The sequence below is a fragment of the Phodopus roborovskii genome, unplaced genomic scaffold (genome assembly GCF_943737965.1).
Source record: "Phodopus roborovskii unplaced genomic scaffold, PHOROB, whole genome shotgun sequence".
In the NCBI taxonomy this organism is placed as follows: Eukaryota; Metazoa; Chordata; class Mammalia; order Rodentia; family Cricetidae; genus Phodopus; species Phodopus roborovskii.
The window spans coordinates 5,182,307-5,197,954 of NW_026126514.1; the positions used below are offsets into that span (position 1 = coordinate 5,182,307).

General features: G+C 42.2%; 1 protein-coding gene across 2 annotated transcripts in view; it reads right to left on the reverse strand.

Annotated features, from left to right (window-relative positions):
- Positions 1 to 984: 984 nt before the first annotated feature.
- Snx6 (sorting nexin 6) overlaps positions 985 to 15,648 on the reverse strand; it is a 43,961-nt gene continuing 29,297 nt past the window's right edge. For both annotated transcript variants that reach the window (XM_051195857.1, XM_051195854.1), the window contains exons 8-14: positions 15,414 to 15,519; positions 11,980 to 12,055; positions 9,824 to 9,863; positions 7,773 to 7,859; positions 6,824 to 6,983; positions 6,663 to 6,748; positions 985 to 1,677 (exon numbers count right to left, since the gene is read on the reverse strand). In XM_051195857.1, coding sequence (XP_051051814.1) covers positions 1,624 to 1,677; positions 6,663 to 6,748; positions 6,824 to 6,983; positions 7,773 to 7,859; positions 9,824 to 9,863; positions 11,980 to 12,055; positions 15,414 to 15,519 — 609 coding nt within the window. In that variant the 3' untranslated portion in view covers positions 985 to 1,623. The remainder of the gene's footprint in view (positions 1,678 to 6,662; positions 6,749 to 6,823; positions 6,984 to 7,772; positions 7,860 to 9,823; positions 9,864 to 11,979; positions 12,056 to 15,413; positions 15,520 to 15,648) is intronic.

Here is a 15,648-nt window from a genome sequence, read left to right on the forward strand (position 1 = left end):
CACAGAACCTTCGTTTCCAAAGCATAGTACCCACATTTATTAATCCTCACAACACCCCTGTGAGGTAGGTCAGCGTGTCCTTTATAGCAGAGAACTGAGGCAGAAGTCAAGGGAATCTTGCCTGAACCCGACTGAGGTCACAAGGGCAGCCGGTGAGGGCCGGACTGAGTCCAGAAGCAAGGGCTCTGGGTCCTGCACTCACCTACTGGTGGACACCCTGTGGGTGCACTTCTATCAACGAAGATCACATATACAAAGGACAGGACGGAAAGGACCTCTCGGCCCACAACAGGAAACAGACTGTGAACAGCTCGGGGGAAACGTGTCAGTCAAAGAGGACACTGACCAGCAGAACACATGCACCGAGAAAGGCTGGGTTGGGGTCACGACGACCGCCTGCGAGGCGGACTCCAGGACCTTCAGACGGTTTGGAAAACTGTAAACTCTCGTTCCAGGGGTGACCAGCCCAAATCTGTGTGGTTTCCAAATAGAAGAGGACTTGGATAAAAGACAGAGGAAGTCCATTCAGTTAACTTTACTCTGGGAATAAGGATCATGTCAGCTCCCATTAGAGAGCCGGGGAGTGTCTGACACGAGACCACCTGAACTCGGCATCCCATCTACACACCAACCTTTGTCTGGTGAGTCCACTTCTTCCCTCCCCACACTCAAGAGCTCCTCCTTCCAGCAGAAGGCTTTGCTCTATGCTAGTCAGTAAGCTGCCCTGCAGCTGCCGGGGCTCGGTTGACAGATGGCTCGTGCCCAACTGGCTAGCTAGGGACGAGGTCCAGGAAGTATGATGTTCCTGCATTTAGGAAATGGCAATTGTCTGCCTCTGCCCAGCTACACCTTCTGTGTGGTGCACCCAGATCAGGTTGCTCTATGGTAAAGCATTTGGTGAACTTGGCCATTTCAAAAGAAATTAGGGGAGGGGACAATAAAAAAACACCAAAACAAAACAAAACAAAAAAAACCCCTGCACTGTAAAGCATAATACTGGAGTAGATTTATTATCGCTACCCCAAATTCCAGAGCGATACAAGGAACATGGAGTGAAAACGCCGCTGGTATCGCTGGGCGTTTTACAACATTGGTTTAGTCCACGAGTTTAAGGCAAACATGTAACGCATCTGCTTTTCTTCAGAGATCACATATAAAGCTCACAGAAACTGACCCAAAACTCTACGCTCATTAAGTCAAAGTAAGTCTCATTAAGATGTTTTACACTGATACATGAAAGAATGCAGGGCACAGGATGCTTAAAAAAAAAAAAATCCAGAAAGGCAACCATTATCATGTGTGAATAACGGACTCTGAGAATATTAAAACTGGACGAGTGACTCATAGGTTAAATAAGCCATAAGATTGCTACATACAAAATAAACTCAGACAGGCTACTAAAAGAAAAGACAATTAAACTTTGGGCTTCTTGGAAGGTCAAGTGTGGGGTGGCAGACCGCTGCCCTGTGGGCAGTGAGCCTGGCCGCTCCATTGTCTCTCAGAAGAAGAGCCGGTGCATCGTGCCAGCTGTTTCTGTTGTTCCCAGTGAGCTTAGATGCTGGATGTCATCAAGAAAACAAACGATTTGAAGGCAGCCCTTTTCAACAGAAGGCGGAGCAAGGCCTATGTGTCTCCATTTAAAACTGCCAGGCAGTTCTGCAACAGCTGGAGGTTGCCCTAGAGGGAGGAAACAAAATCAACCATCAACCTCTTTAGTCCCAAGAGCTCCAAAGAGTCTTTGTTTGCAAATAATTTCATTGTTACGTGATGTGCTGGGTGTTCTGCTGCAGTGTGTCTGGAGAGCATGTGTATGCCTGCCTCCATCAGAGGCTTCACCAAGTAACCAAGAAAGGATGAAAGAAAGACATCATATTCTGGTGTCAGAATTCTAGAAGCAGCTCATTCACCAAATAAATTTCTACACAGACTAGTATTAATGGTTTAGATATTCTGACTTAAAAAAAATTTTTTTTTTCTTTATGCGGATGGGTGATTTGTCTGTGTGTTTGAAGAGGGCATCGGTTTCCCCAGGACAGGAAATAGACGGAGTGGGTGCTAGGAATGAAGAACATGGGTCCTCGCAAGCCAGTGCTCTCAACATCCAACCATCATCTCTCCACAGCCTTGACAAGGTTCAACAGGGGTAAAATAACTTCTGTGTCCGGTGTTAACTGGCGAATTTGGTTTCTGATTGTGTGACCGGGCATTAAGCTAGTGTTTTTAAAATAAAAGTGCAAACATCACACACTATTCTCCAGCATTCACATGCAGTTGGCTATTTGTAGAACATTTGAACTTGCTTCAAAACTTGAGATTTGACTACAGGCATGGCATTTTGGAGGCAGACACAGGTGGATCTATGTGAGTTCCAGGACAGCCAGGACTACATGGAGACCCTGTCTTAACTCCCCCCACACCCAGCTGTGGTGGTTTGATGAATGGCTTCCATAGACTCCTATTTGGATGAGCAGCGAGTGGCATTAAGAGATGTGGTCTTGTTGGAGAAAGTGTGTCATTGTGGGTGGGCTTTGAAACTCCAAAGCCCAAGCCAGGCTGAATGTCTCTCTCTACTGCCTGCAGATCTTGATGTAGAACTCTGAGCTACCTCTCCGGCATCATGTCTGCCTGCATGCCACCATGCTTCCCACCATGATGATAATGGACCAAATAAACCTCTACATATAGCCCCAATTAAATGTTTTCCTTTACAAGTGTGCAGTAATAATGGTGTCTCTTCATAGCAATATATTACCAAGTGAGAGATCTCCCCCCCTATCCTGGCAGTGTTATTGCAATCCTTTAATCCCAGCACTTGGCGGCAGAGGCAGGCAGATCTGTGAGTTCCAGGCCAGCTTAATAAAGTGAGTTCTTGGACAGCTAGTACTGTTACACAGAGAAACCAGTAAATAAGTAAATAAGAAAAAAGAAAGACACCCCCCCAAGAAATCAAATCCATTTTAGAAATGTATATAAATACGATTAGGTTTTACACAGACACACAAAGACTTTTTAAAATGTTATGTGTATGAGTTCTTTTCCTGCCGCTATATCATCTGTACATCACGTGTGTACCTGGTGCTTGAGGATGACAGAAAGGGCATGGGATCTCCCAGAACTGGAGTTAGAGAATTGTGATCCTCCTATGGGCACTGGGAACTCAACCCAAGTGTCTTGTGCTTTTTTTTTTTTTTTTTTTTTTTCCCTTTTCTTTTCCAAGACAGGGTTTCTTTGTATTTCCCTGGATGTCCTGGAACTAGCTTTGTAGACCAGGTTAATCTCTGACTTACAAAGATGCACCTGCTTTTGCTTCTGGAGTGCTGGAAGTAAATAAAGGCTTGGGCCACCACACCCAGCTCCATGGACATCTGTTCCATGTTTAAATTTTGAAAGTATTTTTGTTACATATTGTGTGTATATGTGTAGGAATACACACATGTGCAGGAGACTTGTCTCTCCGATATTTTTTACTTAAAAATGATTTACTCTGTATATGAGAAAGAGGGAGAAGGGGAAGGCAGGAGGAGAAAAGGGAGTGTAAGCACATTCTTGCCAAGGCGCTCTCCTCATGTGGAAGCCAAAGGACAACTTGTAGGGGCCAGTCCTCACTTTGTCCCTTCTCCCTGCTGTTGTGCTGCACACCAGTCTAGATGACCCACAACCTTCTGCGCAGTTCTGTGTCTGCCTCTCATCGTGTCCTAGGAGTGCTGGGTTACAGATGTGCACTAGGAGTGCTGGGTTACAGATGTGCACTAGGAGTGCTGGGTTACAGATGTGCACTAGGAGTGCTGGGTTACAGATGTGCAGCAGGAGTGCTGGGTTACAGATGTGCACTAGGAGTGCTGGGTTACAGATGTGCGCTAGGAGTGCTGGGTTACAGATGCGCACTAGGAGTGCTGGGTTACAGATGCGCACTAGGAGTGCTGGGTTACAGATGTGCGCTAGGAGTGCTGGGTTACAGATGTGCACTAGGAGTGCTGGGTTACAGATGCGCACTAGGAGTGCTGGGTTACAGATGTGCACTAGGAGTGCTGGGTTACAGATGTGCACTAGGAGTGCTGGGTTACAGATGTACATGCAGCAGGAGTGCTGGGTTACAGATGTGCAGCAGGAGTGCTGGGTTACAGATGTGCGCTAGGAGTGCTGGGTTACAGATGTGCACTAGGAGTGCTGGGTTACAGATGTGCGCTAGGAGTGCTGGGTTACAGATGTGCGCTAGGAGTGCTGGGTTACAGATGTGCGCTAGGAGTGCTGGGTTACAGATGTGCGCTAGGAGTGCTGGGTTACAGATGTGCACTAGGAGTGCTGGGTTACAGATGTGCACTAGGAGTGCTGGGTTACAGATGTGCACTAGGAGTGCTGGGTTACAGATGTGCATGCAGCAGGAGTGCTGGGTTACAGATGTGCATGCGCAGGAGTGCTGGGTTACAGATGTGCATGCGCAGGAGTGCTGGGTTACAGATGTGCAGCAGAAGTGCTGGGTTACAGATGTGCACTAGGAGTGCTGGGTTACAGATGTACATGCAGCAGGAGTGCTGGGTTACAGATGTGCAGCAGGAGTGCTGGGTTACAGATGTGCAGCAGAAGTGCTGGGTTACAGATGTGCACTAGGAGTGCTGGGTTACAGATGTGCGCTAGGAGTGCTGGGTTACAGATGTGCACTAGGAGTGCTGGATTGCAGATGTGCGCTAGGAGTGCTGGGGTTGCTGGACTGCCAATGCTACATGATAGAGATGGTGTCTCTAAAAGAGGGAGAGGGAGAGACAGAGACAGACACACAGAGAGAGAACACTCTGTCAGTTAGTTGCGGCCAATCACACCTATAATCCCATCACTTGGGAAGTTGAGGCTGGCAAATTGGGAATTTAAGGCCATTTTTGACTACATAATTAAATGGAAGCCAGACCTTAACAAAGGAAATAATATAGGGAGTGTGGTGGTATGCTGGTTTCATTCCAGCAAATAAACAAGAGCACCATTAGCAGTTTGGAGCCTGAGTTATTTGGTAAATTCGGGCCAGCATGTCTACAGAGTGAGACCAAGTGTTAAGATATATAAGATATATAAGAGTGTTAAGATATAACAAAGCTTGTCTGAAGAGCAAAGTTAGCCACACTAGTTAGCCATAGAGGCTAGGCAGTGATGGCACACATCTTTAATCCCAGCAACCACAGTAGTTTGTCATAAAGGCCAGGCAGTGGTGGTATGCACCATTAATCCCAGCACTTGTGAGACAGACATATCTCTGTGAATTCAAGGTTACCCTGAGCTACACAAAACTGAATCTGTCTAAAAGAGAAACAGAAATCACACAAAGATGATCCCACCACTTCTGACACATCTTTAATCCCAGCACTAAGAAGGTGGATACAGGAAGGTATATGGCTGGGTGGAAAGAGGTATTTAAGGCAGGAGGAGACAGGAGCTTAGGGCAGTCTAGGCAGTATGAGAATGCAGTCTGAGGGCAGGGTAGCCCCCTTGGTCTGAGCATTGGTAGAGGTGAGAACTCTATAGTGGCTGGCCACTTTGCTCTTCTGATCTTCAGCATTAATCCCAATATCCAACTCTTTTTTTTTTTATTATTAATACCAATTAAAATTCATGCGACATGCCTCTGCTTGGGTTAAAGGCATGTGCTACCACATCTGATATTCTTGTTTTTTAAAAAGAGATGTTAAAGCCTGGACTACAGAGTAAGTTCCAGGATATCAAGGGCTACACAGAGAAACCCTGTTTCAAAAAACAAAACCAACAACAAAAACCCAAAACAAACAAATAAACAAGGATGTTTTTATTTGGGTATGGGTGTGTGTGTGTGTGTGTGTGTGTGTGTGTGTATACACCACATACATCCAAGTGCTTATTTAGGCTAAAAAAGGATGTTGTATGTCCTGGTTGCAAAGCTAGGATGGCTATGAGCTCCTTGTTGTGGGTACTGGGAACCAAATTGGAGTCCTCTGAAGACAGCAAGTGATTTTATCTGTTGTGTCATTTCTTTAGTTTCAAAGGTACAGCCTAGGCTGGCCTTAAACTTGGGACCTCTGCCTCTTCAGTGTGTCCTACAGGTATGCACTACCACAAGTGGCAAACACCAGACAAAATATGTATGTATGTATATGTATATATGTATATGCATTATTTTGTGTGTGTATGCATACATGTGTGTATGTCTTGACATGTATGGAGGTTAACAATCTCCCAAGTAGAGGCTGAGGCAGGAAGATCACGGAGTTCAAGGCCAGCCTGGTCTACATAATGAACTGAAGAGTGAGAGGTGCTTCAAAAACAGCAAAAAACTAACGTAATTCCCATTTTGTCAGGATGGGAATGCAGCTCAGTGAGTGCTGGCCAGCATGCACAGAGCCCCACACATAATTCCAATACTGAAAAGAACAAAACCCCAAGTAAGGGCCAGTAGAATGGCCCATCAAGGAAAAGCACTCATTGCTTAAACCTGAACCCTGAGTTCAATCTAGAAACTCCAAAGGTGTCCTCTGACCTCCACAGGTGTACACACACACACACACACGGTATAAAAGAAAACATCCAAATAAACCAAGGACAGTTGTGTCAATCCTCCTGTAGGAGGATGATCAAAGGATCAGCATCTATTCTATAACTGACTCGATTTGAATTTAAATGATTCAATGTAATAATGACACTACCTTTGCATGCTTTAGTTCTAGTTCTGCAAGTTCCACTAAATTTTTTCTGAATGCAGCCACTCTTCTCGTCTTAAAATCTATCAGTTCTGTAAACAAAAACAAAAAGGTTAGAATGACATCACTGCAAAGCACACCTTGCATGAAAGGTGTGTTAATAGTACCTTGTTTTGCAGATTCAGATATTTTCTCAAACTTCTGACAGCACAACTGTTGGGAGGTTTCAGCCTGTAGAACATCTTTGTTTTTTGCTCTTGCCTTGTCCAGTGCTTTATTGGCATTTTCATAGTCCACTAGTGACCTTGACCTTCTATAGAGGAGGTCCTGCAAAATACAACATTTGCAGTGTATGATGTGCCCTTCCTGCAATTAGATGCAACCACCACCATCAGCAGCAGTGACACTTAACGGGGAACTTCTAAATGCAGCTGGGAGTAAAGGTGTGTGCCCTCCGTACCCCCAGCTGTGGTGCACATCTTTAATCCCAGCAAAAGTCCTACAAACCACTGTCCTGCACATGTTATGTAAGCTTACAAACCACCACTGATTTGGTGCTTTTTAAAATATGTCTTATTTTGTTTTTGAGTCTTTGTTGTTTGATTACTGAGTCTTTTACACACAGCAGGAAATGTGAGTCGACTTAAAATACATACAGATACTCGGGTTTAATAGTATTCTTACCTCAGCCAAGGACTTATTCATACCAAATTAGAAACCAGTAAGTATACAAATCTTATTTGGGCATTTTACTTTTTTGGGTTTTTTTTTTTTTTTTTTTTTTTTTGACAGGGTTTACTCTGCGTAGTCCTGGCTGTCCTGGAACTCACTTTGTAGACCAGGCTGGCCTTGAACTCACAGATACCCACCTGCCTCCTTAGTGCTGAGATTAAAGAAAGATGTGTGACACCATGCCTGGTCTGAGAAAGGTAATTTCATATAACATTTGTTTTTAAGACCTGGTCTCACTACAGAGCCCAAGCTAGCCTCACCTCATTTCTCCTGCACACTCCACCAAACACTGGGATCCCAGCCATCACATAGCATGGCACTCAGCTTGAGAATACAGACCAATATACGCATCATCAACTCTTCACAACCTAAATGAACAGTTACCTTAGCTGCTTGTGACTCCCTTAAGTAGTACTTGAGCAGGTCGGAAAGCTTGAGGTCCTCGTCAGCAGACACCCGGGCTTCTATTTTCTGAAAAGGGAAACAGCATTAAGTCACCTGTTACACTTGGCTCTACACAAAAACATTTCTCATGTGTTGCTGCACATAATGTGTTTCCACTCTGCTTTATCTGGGTGCCTTTCAAAACAGAAATTCAAGTAACATGATGAATGAACTTACGAAATTATTCTACATTTGGAAACTTGGATTTCCTACCATTTTTTAGCCTCACTATTACAGCAGTGGCAATTGACAGGTGCTTATCAACAGATGAAGGAATTTGGTACGAGATGGAAAGGGAAGCTAAAAAGAAGTCTTTGCCAGGTGGTAGTGGCACACTCCTTTAATCCTAGCATTCAGGAGGCAAAGGCAGACAGATCTCTGTATTCAAGGTCAGTCTGGTCAGCCAAAAGATCCCTGGAACCCATGTAAAGTTGAAAGCAGGGAATCGGCTTGCAAAAGTTGTCCTTTGACTTCTATATGTCATGTGTACCCACATACACTTACTACATATACACACACTAATATATACATACAATAATAATAATTTAAAAATAAATACACCCCCTCCAAATTATCTGAGCCAGATGTGATGGAACATGCCTTTAACCCCAGCACATGAAGGCTGGGGTAGGGTGGCCTCAGTTCTAGGCTACCCTGGGCTGTATAGTGAGACATTTTCTCAAAAACAACATTACCCTGTTTTGGTTTGTTTGTTAGTTTGTTTATTGAGGTAGTTTTGGTTTGGTATGGTTTGGCCTTTGGTTTTAGTCCTAGCTGGACTTGAACTTGAGAGCCAACTGCCTCTGAATCCCAAGCACTAGGATTAAATATGTGTGCCATCACATCTGGTCTAAGAGATGTTTTATTTATTTATTTTTGGTTTTTTGAGACAGGGTTTCTCTGTGGTTTTGGAGCCTGCCCTGGAACTAGCTCTTGTAGACCAGGCTGGTCTCCAACTCACAGAAATCTGCCTGACTCTGCCTCCTGAGTGCTGGGATTAAAAGAGATGTTTTGCATCAGCTAAATACAATAAGAAACTAATCTGTCTCCTGACTTGTTATACCAGTCACTTACTTACTTAGTTACTTAGGAAGCAATGGGAAAAATCTGTATTTAGTGACATTGAGAAAGCAATATTACTGAGATGCATACACAATACAGATGAACACCCAGAATAAAGTTTTATGAACTACATAGTAATGTTCATTTTCAGGGAACCTTGGTGATATGTACATAACTTTTTCTACTACTCTATATTGTTTTCTATAAATCTGAAACTAGGTCAGGTAGGGTGATGCTCCTGTAATCCCAGCTCTTGAGAGGTGGAGATCCGGCTTTACAGAGTTCAAGGCTAGCTTAAACTAGAGCTAACCCCAACTCAAAAGTAAATACCTGAAATCACTGTTGGAATAGTTTGTTCCTTTTTCTTAAGAGGCGCTCACCAAATAGCTAAAACACAGACAAACCACCAAGTGTGAGCATGCTCACAGAGCAACCTGAATGTTCACATTCATTCTAGTGGGAGCAAAACAGTGTACACATATGCAAGTGCTGAAGGTCAGAGGTCAGCTTTCAAGCTGTTTTCTTCTTCCATCATGTGAGTTCTAAGGATGAACTCAGGTCATGACAGCGAAGGCTTTTAATCCCTGAGCCACCTCACTAATGCTAATAAAAAAAAAAATTTTTTTTTTGGGGTGGGGGTAGGTCAGGCTATGTAGGTCCAGTCTTGTCTTGAAATCAAAGTCCTCCTGCTTCAGCTTTCTGAGTGCTAGGATTACTGGTGTGACTCACCACAGCTGACACTTGGGACAGTTTTTTTTTTTTTAACGTTAATTTTATTTTTAACGTTAATTTTACTTTTTTCTGTGTCAGAGGCACGTGTGGATATCTGAGAACTCGGGGAGACACCCGAGTGTTTTAGGGGCACAACACAATACTGTTAACACAAGTATGACTCTGCAGTAGTTCTTTCAGGGTTAATTAATACTTACTCTTGTTTTATCAAACAGTTCTGAAACTTTGAGGAAAAACCTGCAAGGGACAAATACTTTCATCAGAAGTAGCATTTCATTAATTTTTCACTTCAAGTGTTTAGAGCCAATAACCCCAAACCATATTAACAAAGGACATTTTTGTTTCATCACATAAAGCACCCAATGGTTTTGTTAACTGAAGAGTTCAACAGTTTAATAAAATCCTCCCTGCACTTACAACTATAAACTGAATAATACTAATTTGATTCCTCAGCATCTATATGATGTAGGAGAGAACAGATTCCCACAAGTTGTTCTCTGATCTCTACACTCTGGCTATTACATGTGTGCCCCACCCCAAACAAATAGACAGCTAGGCCTGGTCTTTATTCCCAACACCCAGGAGGCAGAGGCAGGTGGATATCTGAGTTCCAGGCCAGCCTGGTCTATAAAGACAATTACAGGGCAGCCAGAGGTACAGAGACACTGTTCCCACCCACCCACCAAAAAAATGTTATTTTTTAAAAAAAGAATTAAAGGAAAACACTGAAGACGGAACAGTTCTTAGAATCCTCTGATAATATTGCTTGTTGTTTATTTTTGGCTTTTAAGAAAACTGAGCCCAGGGCCTCATGCATATTAGGTAAGACAGCATGGCAAGTCTATTATCAGTTTTAAAGTATTCCAGGCCGAGCAAGGTGGCACACACCCTTAACCACAGCACTTGGGAGGCAGAGGCAGGCAGATAGATCTCTATGAGTTAAGAGGCCAGCAAGAGTTACATAGTAAGATTCTATCTCAACAAAGAGGGTAGAGCAATGGCTCAGTAGTTAAGGGCCTTGCTACTATCCCAGAGTACCAGAGCTCTGTCCACAGCACCCATGTCAGGCGGTTACAGTAACCTGTAATTCCTGTTACAGGTGACCTGACACACTATTTGGCCTCCAAGGGCACTAGCATACAGGTGTGATACACTCACACAGATACTCACACATACATACAAATGAAAAGAAAATGTATGTGGGCATATAGAACATACAGGGTATACATGCATATGTGTGTATATATATATATTCTTTAAATTACTTGTTTTTATATATGTGTTTTGCTTGCATACACAGGTTTTTAAATTTATACATAGGCATGCTGTGGGAGCACTCCATATGTGCAGAAGAGGGTGTTAGAGGTCCTGGAATTGGAATTTCAGGTGGCCATGAGCCACACACGTACATGCTAGGAATCTAACTAAGATATTTCTACAGCTCCAAAATTCATTTTCTTCCTTCTCTTCTGGTTTTATGAGACAGGGTCCAGGCTGGTCTGGCCTAAACTTAAAACTGTTCTGCCTTACCTCCCAGGTCCTGGGACAAGAGGTCCTATTTTTTTTTTTTTTTGGAGATAAAGTGTCATTTATACCAGACTTGCTTCAGCAGATCATCATGGACATGATCTGCTATGATAACACATCCCCAGCACATACACACACACACAAAATAAATACATGTTTAAAAAAATGTGTTTTGTTTAATGTTCACCTGAGTACTAGGAATGAAAGTGTGTGCCTATAAATCCCAAAAGCCAACATTCAGGAAGCAGAAGCAGAATCTAGAGACCAAGGTCATTCTTGGCTACAAAGCATGTTTGAACACTGTGGGTTTTGTCTGACCCTGTGACAAAGTGTGAAGAAGTATTTGGGTATGGAGTATTGGGTATTTAGCTCAGTGGTAGACTACCTGAATTGAAAAAAAGTTTAGTTTGACTTCCAATGAAATATATAGCAAATTTGTGAAATGTTCAATGTTTATTTATAAACAGGATCTCACTACGCAGCCATGGCTGGATTAGAATTAATGTAGAACAGGTTAGCCTCAAACTTTAGCCTCAAAATCACAGATATCTGCCTTCTGCCAGCCTTCTTTGCTTCCTAGGTGCTGGGATTCAAGGTACACACTAACACACCCAGCCTGAAGTGTTGAATATTTTAAAACAATAATCAGAAAATGAGAAAACAAAAAGGAAACAATCATTTCATTATAATAAAAGCCCAGTTTATCATGAATGGGTTGATAAAAAATATCCTACAATACCTATGTAAATTCAAGCACTACTTCCTCTGCTGCCAGCAACCCTTCCTCTTATTTACTTGTATTTGAGTTCTTAACTATAATCCTTACTTGCATATATCTGTAGAGTCCTGAGTTCCTAAAGCATATAATGAAGACCCAATTCTATTGTAGTCATCAGCAGCACCTATGGAGAAAGTTTTGAGAATTAAAAATCAAGTTTTAACAATATATTAATTTAAAAATACTTACTGATCACCTATCTGCAAAATGTAATACAAAATATCCAGTAACGAAAACGAAACAAGCAACTGTAATGCAACATGATAGATACATCAGACATGTAAAACTTGCTTTAGAAGTACATAATGCTACCTAAGTTGGAGAAGACCGTGGAAATAAAGAATGAACTGAAGTGTGTAGGGTGAGCAAATCTTTACCAGGTGAAGAGAGCGCACACTAAGGGCAACAGCATGGAGAAGGTGGGGGTCAGTACAGTTGGAAACCAAGGGGAATGGATGGAGTGAAGACAAACTAGAAACGATTTGGAAGTCAAGGTCTTGCAAACCAAGAGTTTGGGTTTGTGGGAGAGATTATCACCAAATATTTGTTATAAGGTGGCAAAATCAACCAACAAAGGATTTTAGAGACTCTCTGTGCCCCCAAATCTGCTATCTACAGTCTAAAGTGGAAAGAGAAAAGGCAGAGCGCCCAAACAAAAACCGCTACAATCTGGTAAGAGATCCTAGCAAAGCTGCAAGTCACTGAGGAAGTCCAGGTAGAAATCATGAACAACACACTTGATATACACAGGGGACACACACAAATGATAACCCCTTTACTCAGATGCCACAGGCAAAGGACTCAACTTCAGCACTTGCTGAGGGAAGACTACAGTAAGTGCTTCTTTCAGTTCATAGTAAGGAAGGTATTGCAACATGCAACCAACCACCTGTGGGACCTTGGTATGTCTCTTGTCTTAACAGCTTGTTGTGGAAATGAATGAGAATAACAATGGTACCCACATACCATTGTGGAGGATTAAATGTGTTACTAAATATTACAAAGTATTTGGGATATAAATTACATGCATACTACTCAAGTTAATTAGCATGTATTAGCTAGTAATAAACTTTAAGATACTTATCTGCAATACAATAGCAGTATTTTTTTTTTACTAGTATTGCTCTTTTTTTTTCTTATTTTTTACATTGCAATCCCAGTCCCCCTTCCCTCCTCTCCTCCCATCCCCTCCACTCTTTCTCTCCTCCCATTTGTAGTGTCCCTCTCTTTTTGGTTTTTCAAGACAATTTCTCTGTGTAGCCCTGGTTGTCCTGGAACAAGCTCTGTAGACCAGGCTGGCCTCAAACTCACAAAGATCCTCCTGCCTCTGTCTCCCAAGCACTGGGATTAAAGTTGTGTACCATCAATGCCAAGCCTACTCTCTCTCTCTCTTTCTTTCTCTCCCTCTCTCTTTTAATTTCAAGATAGTTTTTATTTTTTTTTTTTAAGATTTATTATATATACAGTGTTTTATCTGCATGTAACCCTGAAGGCCCGAAGACGGCACCATATCCCATTACAGATGGTTGTGAGCCATCATGTGGTTACCAAGAATTGAACTCAAGGACCTCTGGAAGACCAGCTACTGTTCTTAACCACCGAGCCATCTCTCCAGCTCCTAGTTTATTTTCAAAATGGGTCACAATATTAGCTTTTGGCCCACTCTGCCAAATGTACAAGTTACAAATGCTTGCTAAGAAGCATTTGTTAATGTCATGACTGAAAAGTGATAAAAAAATCCATGTAAAACAAACATTGAGTTTCCATAGGAACACAGGTGTGACCCATCTCCCAGCCTCCCATACCGCATCTGTGCCACAGTCTCTGTCTCTTAACAAAACAGTAATTCTTCTATTATACTTATGTTATACAAATTACTTTCAGCCAATAAGCACTAAACTATTGTTGTTATTTAAATTAGATTTGTTCTTTTTATAGTTTAAAAACATTTAAAATTATGTATATCTGTGCATGGGCATGTTTTCATGAATACAGATCTCCTTGGAGGCCAAAAGTAGAGGATGAACATTAGATCCCCTGGAGCTGATGTTAAAGGTGGCTGTGAGCTGTCCAACATGAGTGCTGGAGTCAAAATTAGGCTCTTTGGAAGAACAGCAAGCACTCTTAGCCACAGAGCCATCTTTCTAGTCCCAACATATCTATTAAAATCTGAATAAATTAGGTGTGGTGAGGCATACCTCCAATTCCAGAATTTATTATGAAGTAGTTAAGGCTCACTCATAATCCTCCTGCCTCTGCCTCCACAGTGCTGGGATTATAGGCATGCTACCATGTTGGCCTCATTTTACTTTGGGATTATCACTACAAATACATGTTCATCTTTTTTCCTTAAGCACCATCTACTTGGCCAAATGAATAGAATCATCAATATTTTCTTCTGTTCATTCCCTCACTTTTCTTTTTCTTACTTAAAAACGTATTTATTTAAACTTTATATTATTACTTGAGTGCTTGTGATGTGTGTTTGAGTACAACTTTGTGGAGGTGATTCTCTTCTTACATCTTTTTGTAAGTTCCAGAGATTGAACTGAAGTCATCATGCTTGTACAACAAGCATCTCTCTTTACCTACTGAGCCATCTCATCTCACTTGCTACATAGTTCAGGCTGGCCCCCAAGCAATGGGATTACAAGTACCCACCAACAAAACCAGAAGACACATCTTAGAAGGGTTTTAGGGACAGCTGAGGCAAGGGCTCACATGTTCAAGGCTAGACTGAATCAAAACAGGTGTGGGAGCTAGGATTGTAGCTCAACTGGGTGTGTGTTAGTTTAACATTCACACAGGACTAGGTTTGATGACCAGCACATCCCTGTAATCCAAGTTTAGGCAAAAAAAAAAAAAAGGTAGGAGGGTCAGAGGTTCCAAGGACATTTTTGGCTACACAATGATTTCAAAAACATCTTGGAATACACACTGTTCCAAAGCAGTGTCCTGAGGTGGCCTGAGTGTCACAGACCACAATTTAAGAACCACTATTCTAAATTCAGACTTTCATATAAAACAAAAAACAAAAAAGCCAAACTGTAAGTAACATGCCAACTTTACAATTATTTTTAACTAAAATGTAAGTTTTTTGGGGGGCAGAGGTTAACTGAGTAACTTAACCCAGTGCAGAAGTACTTGTAGAGGACCTGGCTTTGGGTTCAACACCTTTATCAGGTGTCTCACAACCACCTGTGACTCCAGTTCCAAAGGAGCTGCTGCCCTCTTTCTGACCTCCACAGTACATACACATACGCTGAGGCAGACACACAAAGACACTTTTGTTCACTTGTTTTATGGAGACAGGGTCTCTTTACAGAGCTGTCCTGAAACTCACTATGTAGATCAGGCTGGCCTCAAACTCAGAGGATCTGTCTGCCCTTGCCTTCAGAGTGCTGGAATTAAAGCTGTGTTATAACTGTGTCCAGCAAAACAAACAAGTCTTTAAAAAAAAAGTTTTCACACGGAAGTCTTACTTTTGTGAGATCTTGTCATCCTGTCAGATTTAGCAGACGCATCCTTAACTCTGTTATGATATTCTAAAAGGAATGTTCGTTCATGTTCAAAGAAGTCATCTACATCCTGTGGGATAAGAAAAAAAGCTGTTTACACATGTGCTCTAATGTGATGTGAAACCTTGCCATCATTATAGAAACATCATCAGCAAAGGAGGACAACTGTCTTCTAGCACTCAGACTTTACACTGCCCTT